Source organism: Physeter macrocephalus, chromosome 11 (genome assembly GCF_002837175.3).
Source record: "Physeter macrocephalus isolate SW-GA chromosome 11, ASM283717v5, whole genome shotgun sequence".
Taxonomy (NCBI): domain Eukaryota; kingdom Metazoa; phylum Chordata; class Mammalia; order Artiodactyla; family Physeteridae; genus Physeter; species Physeter macrocephalus.
The window spans coordinates 68,898,220-68,904,983 of NC_041224.1; the positions used below are offsets into that span (position 1 = coordinate 68,898,220).

Below are 6,764 nucleotides of genomic sequence, written 5' to 3' on the forward strand. Positions count from 1 at the left end.
CTGTGTTGGGTCTTCGTTTCTGTGCGAGGGCTTTCTCTAGTTGCTGCAAGCGGGGGCCACTCTTCATCGCGGTGCGCGGGCCTCTCACTATCGCGGCCTCTCTTGTTGCGGAGCACAGGCTCCAGACGCGCAGGCTCAGTAGTTGTGGCTCACGGGCCTAGTTGCTCCACGGCATGTGGGATTTTCCCAGACCAGGGCTCGAACCCGTGTCCCCTGCATTGGCAGGCAGATTCTCAACCACTGCGCCACCAGGGAAGCCCCATACTGTCCTCTTTCTGACCTTCGGTTGCCTTTGTCAGCGTTGGGTGTTGGTAGCACTGACTTGATATGCATAAATATCTCAGGTAGGTGGAGGGGGATAAAGAGACTTCCCAGGTCGTAGTTGTACCAGCAGAAGCAAGAAATGATTAGGAGTAGGTGGTCTAAGGACAGAGAGACCTGACTTCAAATCTTAGCTGTACTGCTTACTAGTTTTCTGACCTTGAAGAGGACAACTAACTTCTCTGAGCCTTGTTTTTCCCATCTGTAAAATGGGGATGGTAATAATATCTACTTCATTGGACTGTTGTGAGGCTTAAATGAGCAAATCTATGTAAAGCCTTCAGGCTGTTTCATGGCAGGGCTCTCGCCGCCAGGCAGTTGCCAAGTAAAGCAGGCCTTTCCAGTGAGGGCGTGGGGGTTTGGAAGAGTGATTAGTGAGAAATAATCCTGCAGGGCTCTTTGGTGAGTTCTAAGAACAGCCAGGCATCATCTATGGATTTCATGATATTCTCCTCCATGCCCTGCCCCCACCCCCAGTGCCGACGGTACCTACGAGGTGTCTCTCTATACCAATGTGGTGGTCCACTCCACTGGCAGCATCATGTGGCTGCCCCCTGCCATCTACAAGAGTGCCTGCAAGATCGAGGTGAAGCACTTCCCCTTTGACCAGCAGAACTGCACCCTCAAGTTCCGCTCTTGGACCTACGACCACACAGAGATCGACATGGTCCTCAAGTCGCCAACGGCCAGCATGGATGACTTCACCCCCAGTGGTGAATGGGACATAGTTGCCCTCCCTGGGCGAAGGACAGTGAACCCGCAGGACCCCAGCTACGTGGATGTGACTTACGACTTCATCATCAAGCGCAAGCCGCTCTTCTACACCATCAACCTCATCATCCCCTGCGTGCTCATCACCTCCCTGGCCATCCTCGTCTTCTACCTGCCCTCCGACTGTGGCGAGAAGATGACACTGTGCATCTCTGTGCTGCTGGCGCTCACCGTCTTCCTGCTGCTCATCTCCAAGATCGTGCCGCCCACCTCCCTCGACGTGCCGCTCATCGGCAAATACCTCATGTTCACCATGGTGCTGGTTACCTTCTCCATCGTCACCAGCGTCTGTGTGCTCAATGTGCACCACCGCTCACCCAGCACGCACACCATGGCGCCCTGGGTCAAGCGCTGCTTCCTACACAAGCTGCCCGCTTTCCTTTTCATGAAGCGCCCTGACGGCAGCCCCTCCAGGGCCCCCCAGCCCAGCCAGGCTCACCTGACCAAGTCCAAGGCCACCACCACCGCCTCGGCCATGGGCCCCGCCAGCTCCTCCAACCTCTACAGGAACTCCACGTACTTCGTGAACCCTGCCTCTGCAGCTCCCAAGTCTCCAGCCGGCTCTGACTCAGCGGGTATCCCCAGGGATTGCCGGCTGAGGTCTTCTGGGAGGTTCAAGCAGGATGTGCAGGAGGCTTTAGAGGGTGTCAGCTTCATTGCCCAGCACATGAAGAGTGCCGATCAGGACCAGAGTGTAAGTTGCTAGCCCAGCCCCCAACACCCACCCAATGGAAGAGGCTGGGATAATATAGTCAGTTTCCCATTTCCTGAAGTTAATTCATGAGACAAGGGTTCTCAAACTCTTTGTTTGAATAAGGAATCCAAGACTGAAATGAGTTTTATTCTAGGTTCGTGCATCGAGGGATAGGAAGGAAGTACCAGTGATCCTTTTTGGTTTGTTATGGGTTCCCCAAAAGCAGAGCCTGATATAAAGACCTGGGGAGAGGCAGTTTTTTTGAGAAGTGATCCCAGGAAGCACAGTGAGGAAGTGGAGAAAGTGAGACAGGGAAAGGCGGAAAGCCAATGTCGGTATCAGTGAGCAGGATACTGCCACGGGCTCTGGGGGCTAGTCTAGTCAGAGAGCCTCTGCGGAAGCCGGAAGCATGGAAGCAAGCCTCAGAATCATCCCCCAGGAGGGAGGAGGGTATTTGCCCGTCAGCTCCCATCCCCAAGGCTCTAGTAACCTTTTGGGCATTAACTCCCCTGCACTTCCTGGTTTTGCCAGCTGGTTGTGGAGCAAGCAGTTTTGGTGCTAGAGAAAGCCCTAGGGCAGAGAAGAGAGGAGAAGCAGGCAGAAAGTGGAAGGCTGTTGTGGGCTGGAAAATGATTCTGCAGCCTTTAGGGACACAGGTGGGCCAGGGCACCAAGGGCATATGCTCCCATCCTTGTCAGGCTTGCCAAGAAGCCATACAAACATTTATAACTCTTAGGAGTATAGAACCATCCATTTAAATATTATTGCTACCAGGATAATAAATTATCAAGTACAATTACAGATTTCTAAAAAGAGGTTAAGTTTACTTTCACAGGACAAAGCCATGAGTTCTAGAGTTTAGGTGTCTTGACCTACTCCTTTGAACAAGTTAATGCTTCAAAGGACAATTTTATAACTAAACACAGAACGTGATAGAATGGTTAGAAATTTTCACACACATTTCCAGACTGGGCTGGAGAACAAGTTTCAGAGTCTTGGGAATGTTCGCATTTTAACACCTTATCAAATCAGATTCTTTGAACAGGTTTTTATGCCACAACATGCAGCTGTATGCGAAAAAGTGGGCATCGCCTTGTTCTTACCTTTCTGTGATTCCTTTTCACTAGCCACATTCTCAAGGGAAAGCACGGGGATTCCATTATTTAGTGCCAAGAGAAAAGAGCAGGGTGGAAAAGCTCCAAAATTACACTGTGAAAAAAAGAAAGAATTGCTAACAAGCGGAATATAGGACACAAGTTCTTCTACACCCTTGTCCTCAAGAGTGTGGTCCTTGGACCAGCAGCACCGGTCTCACCTGGGAGCTGTTTAGAAATGCTGCATCTCAGGCCCCACCCCAGACCTGCTGCCTCAGCAGCTACATTTTCACCAGATCCCTAGGGGATTCCTAGGCTCGGTCCAGTTTGAGAAGCACAGCTCTAAAGGATTATCATATTTCACTTTCTAAAAAATTAATTTAATTATGCTTGCTTTAGTTCAGAACCATTCAGTAGCTCAGTATCACCTAATTCATTGACTCCCAAATATTAATATACAGACTGGGGCCCTCCTGGCTAATTAGGAACCACTTGGGCAACTTTTCAAAATACAGCTTTGGGGCCACCTGTTCTGACTGAGCTGGGATCTCTATGGGAGGTGGTCCAGCAGCTGCATTTTTCACCAGATCCCCACTGGTTCCTGTGCATATGCAGGTTGAGAAACTGGTCTCCTGCAGCCCTGGCTGAGCCACCCGCATCCTGAACTCTCTCTTCTAAAGGTCTCACCACCCCCTAGACACTCACAGGCCTCTGCCTCTTTCTAACTCAATTAATTAAAAGCATTTTGTGGGAAGGAGCCAGGCAGGGCCCACAGTTATTATATTTGCCAGTGTTCATTGAGCTCCAACCACACATCAGGCACTCTACCAGGACGTGACATACATTACTGCTAATTCTGCCAGGAACCTGTGAAGTGTCATTTACTCGAATCCCGATTCTACAATAGAAAAAAAAGCTAGGCCCAGAGAGGCTCATTAACTTGCTCAAGGTCACACAGCTGGCACAGAGCAGAGCCAAGCTCCATACTCAGATCTTTCTGATGTCATTAACATTCCTTGCCCTTCACAGTGCCTTGCCCTGAACTGACACGCATGGGGGCCTTATCGGTTGATCGACTTTCTCATGTCTAGCTGGAGAGAAGAGGCTTTCTTCCCTTCCAGAGCATGCCCACCCCGAAACCAGCCTGGGCTGTTCCTCCCTGGTGATTAACTGGTCACTATAAATAGCACAAAAATATAAAAAGGGGAAAAGGCACGTACACGTACACACACACACACACACACACACACACACACACGCACAATTGTTTGCAATTAGGGCAGTCATAAAGAAACCTAGGAGTGCCCTGTGGAAAGTGGGCGGTGCCTCCTGCATCTAGGAAACAGACAGCAGCTGTGTTTGGCTGGGGGTGTGGGGCTGGTTGAGCAGGGATCAACCTGGAGGAGAGATGCACACCACTGACCAGGGCTCTGACAAATTGGGTCACTGACATCGCTTGCCCATTGCTGCCCGAATTTCCAGCTCCAGAGCCTCTGCTGAGTTCTGCTGATCCAGCCAGTCTCCACCAGGGCAAGTATGCATGGAGAAGGATCCAGACAGGCTGGGGTGTGAAAGTGGGTGAGGGGAAGGGAGACCAGAATGCTGGGTCTCTCTGGGGTCATCTCCCCCAGGCCAAGGAGGCAGGCACATCTGTGGTGGCACCTCAGGAGGCTAGCCATGTTTCTGCCAATCCTATACCCCACACCTGGGCCTGAGAAGATGGGGGGGGCGGGGAAGGAGGTGGAGAGAAACCCAGATGATGTGCAAGGAGGCTGGGTCTTAATCACAGGAACTAGCAGACGTCGCCGTTAATGGAACTGAGCAAATTAAACAGGATTTCCAGGTGTCCTGCGGGTCACATTGCCCAACCCCCTCTCAGCTAGGTGCACCTCAAGTCTTCGTTTGGGCGAAGCCAGCTCAGGCAGGGGGCTTGGGGTGAAAATGAGAGCAGGGGCCTTGTGATCCTCAGGTCTCATTCCCCTTATTTATAATCCAGTTTGGTTTCGAATCACATACGTGGCGTTAATAACCCCTCCCATTCCTAACCTTCCCATACAGTCTGGTTCCCAGTGGCTCCCTGATGCCATGCAGGGCGGGTAGGGGTGGATTGAGGACCTGAGAGGCACACAGGTACCCAGCTGAAAGACCAGCCTCAGACTCAGAACTTACCACTCCATGTTCTAAGTGGCCTACGGGGTCCCTGGCCAGATAGTGAGGCCGCAGCTCTGGGGAGGAGGGAAAGCAGGGAGGACCTCTGTGCTCGGCGCCTGTAACCGGCCCCTCTGTCTGCCCACAGGTCATTGAGGACTGGAAGTACGTGGCCATGGTGGTGGACCGGCTGTTCCTGTGGGTGTTCGTGGTTGTGTGTGTGCTCGGCACTGTGGGGCTCTTCCTACCTCCCCTCTTCCAGACCCACACACCTTCTGAAGGGCCCTAGGCTGCCCCACGTGTCTGAGGCCCCCAGGATGTGGGGTGAGATGACGTGAGTGGCCAGGTGGACAGTCTGCTGCTTCCTTCTGGGTCACGGCTGATGAGGCCCTAAATAAATGAGTCTGTCAGCATCAGCCCCATCAAACAGCCATGGCCATGGGAGGGGCAAGGATGGGGGGGCCTGGACCGTCCTCTCTGAAGGCCTGGGAGGAAGCCCAGGAAACCCGCTGCGGGAGGGTCTTTGGACACCTTAATTCCGGCCTGGCTTCCTTCCCAGCAGCAGGCACTGGGGATGAAGATGCGTGTAACAGTGGCACCCACAGTATGCCAGGCATCTGGTCTGCATGCCGGCTTACCTCTCACTCCATCTCCCTCCTCCACTCCTCCTTGTCCACTAGGTTCACTGGCCTTCTTTTAGTCCCTCACATGCTTCAAGATCTTCCCAGCTTAGAGACTCTGCATTTGCTGTACATTCTACCCAAACCTTCTTCCCCAGATGTCTCGTAAGCTCTTCCCACGGCTGCATCATTCAGGGCTCTGCTCCAATCCATCATTCGTTCAATGTCACCTCCCCCAGGGGCCTTCCCCGGTCACTCATTCCAAAGCATTCTCCCCACAGCCACGTTACCCCGACACCTTCCTCCAGCAGCCCTCGGTACCCGAGGCTCTCACCTGCTAGAGTGTGAGCTCCGTGAGAGCAGGGACCTGGCCCTTCGTGTTCGCTGCGGTATCCTCAGGGCCTAGGACAGAGCTCGGCCCATAGTAGGTGCTCAATAAATGTTTCTTGAATGAAGACATGGCTCCTATTCCTCCTTCAATCTCAGATGCCCCCTCCCCTCAGCAGCTTTCCCTCGTTCCCCACCTGAAAGGAATGGCTCTCTCCTCCATGCTCCGCGGCCCTGGTCATGTTCTGCTTTTTATCCCGGCTGGGTCAGGTGTGTCTCCCTCACAGATGCTCTGATTGGTTTCCCCTACATACTGTCTTTTGCACAGTGCCTGGCACGTCGTAAGCACTCAAAATATTTGTGCGATGGAGGAGGACTTTTCAAAAAATCTATTTAAAAAATTATTATACAATAAAACTGACTTTTTAGGTACTGTTCTATTAATTTTAACACATGTATAGATTCATGTAATCAGGATATCGGAGTCACTCATCACCCAAAACAGCTCCCACCTGCTACTCCTTTATGGTCACGTGTCCCTCCAGCCCTAACCCCCTGCAACCACTGAGCTTTTCTCCACTACAGTTCAGTCTCTTCAAGAATAACCTCTAGGGGGCTTCCCTGGTGGCGCAGTGGTTGAGAGTCCGCCTGCCGATGCAGGGGATATAGGTTCGTGCCCCGGTCTGGGAAGATGCCACATGCTGCGGAGCAGCTAGGCCCATGAGCCATGGCCACTGAGCCTGCGCTCCGCAACGGGAGAGGCCACAACAGTGAGAGGCCCGCGTACCG

General features: G+C 52.5%; 1 protein-coding gene across 1 annotated transcript in view; it reads left to right on the forward strand.

The window, feature by feature from the left end:
- CHRNB4 (cholinergic receptor nicotinic beta 4 subunit) overlaps positions 1–5,317 on the forward strand; it is a 17,769-nt gene extending 12,452 nt beyond the window's left edge. Inside the window, exons 5-6 of the mRNA XM_024128882.1 lie at positions 799–1,786; positions 5,177–5,317. Of these exons, the coding sequence (XP_023984650.1) occupies positions 799–1,786; positions 5,177–5,317 (1,129 nt within the window). The remainder of the gene's footprint in view (positions 1–798; positions 1,787–5,176) is intronic.
- The last annotated feature ends 1,447 nt before the right edge of the window (positions 5,318–6,764 follow it).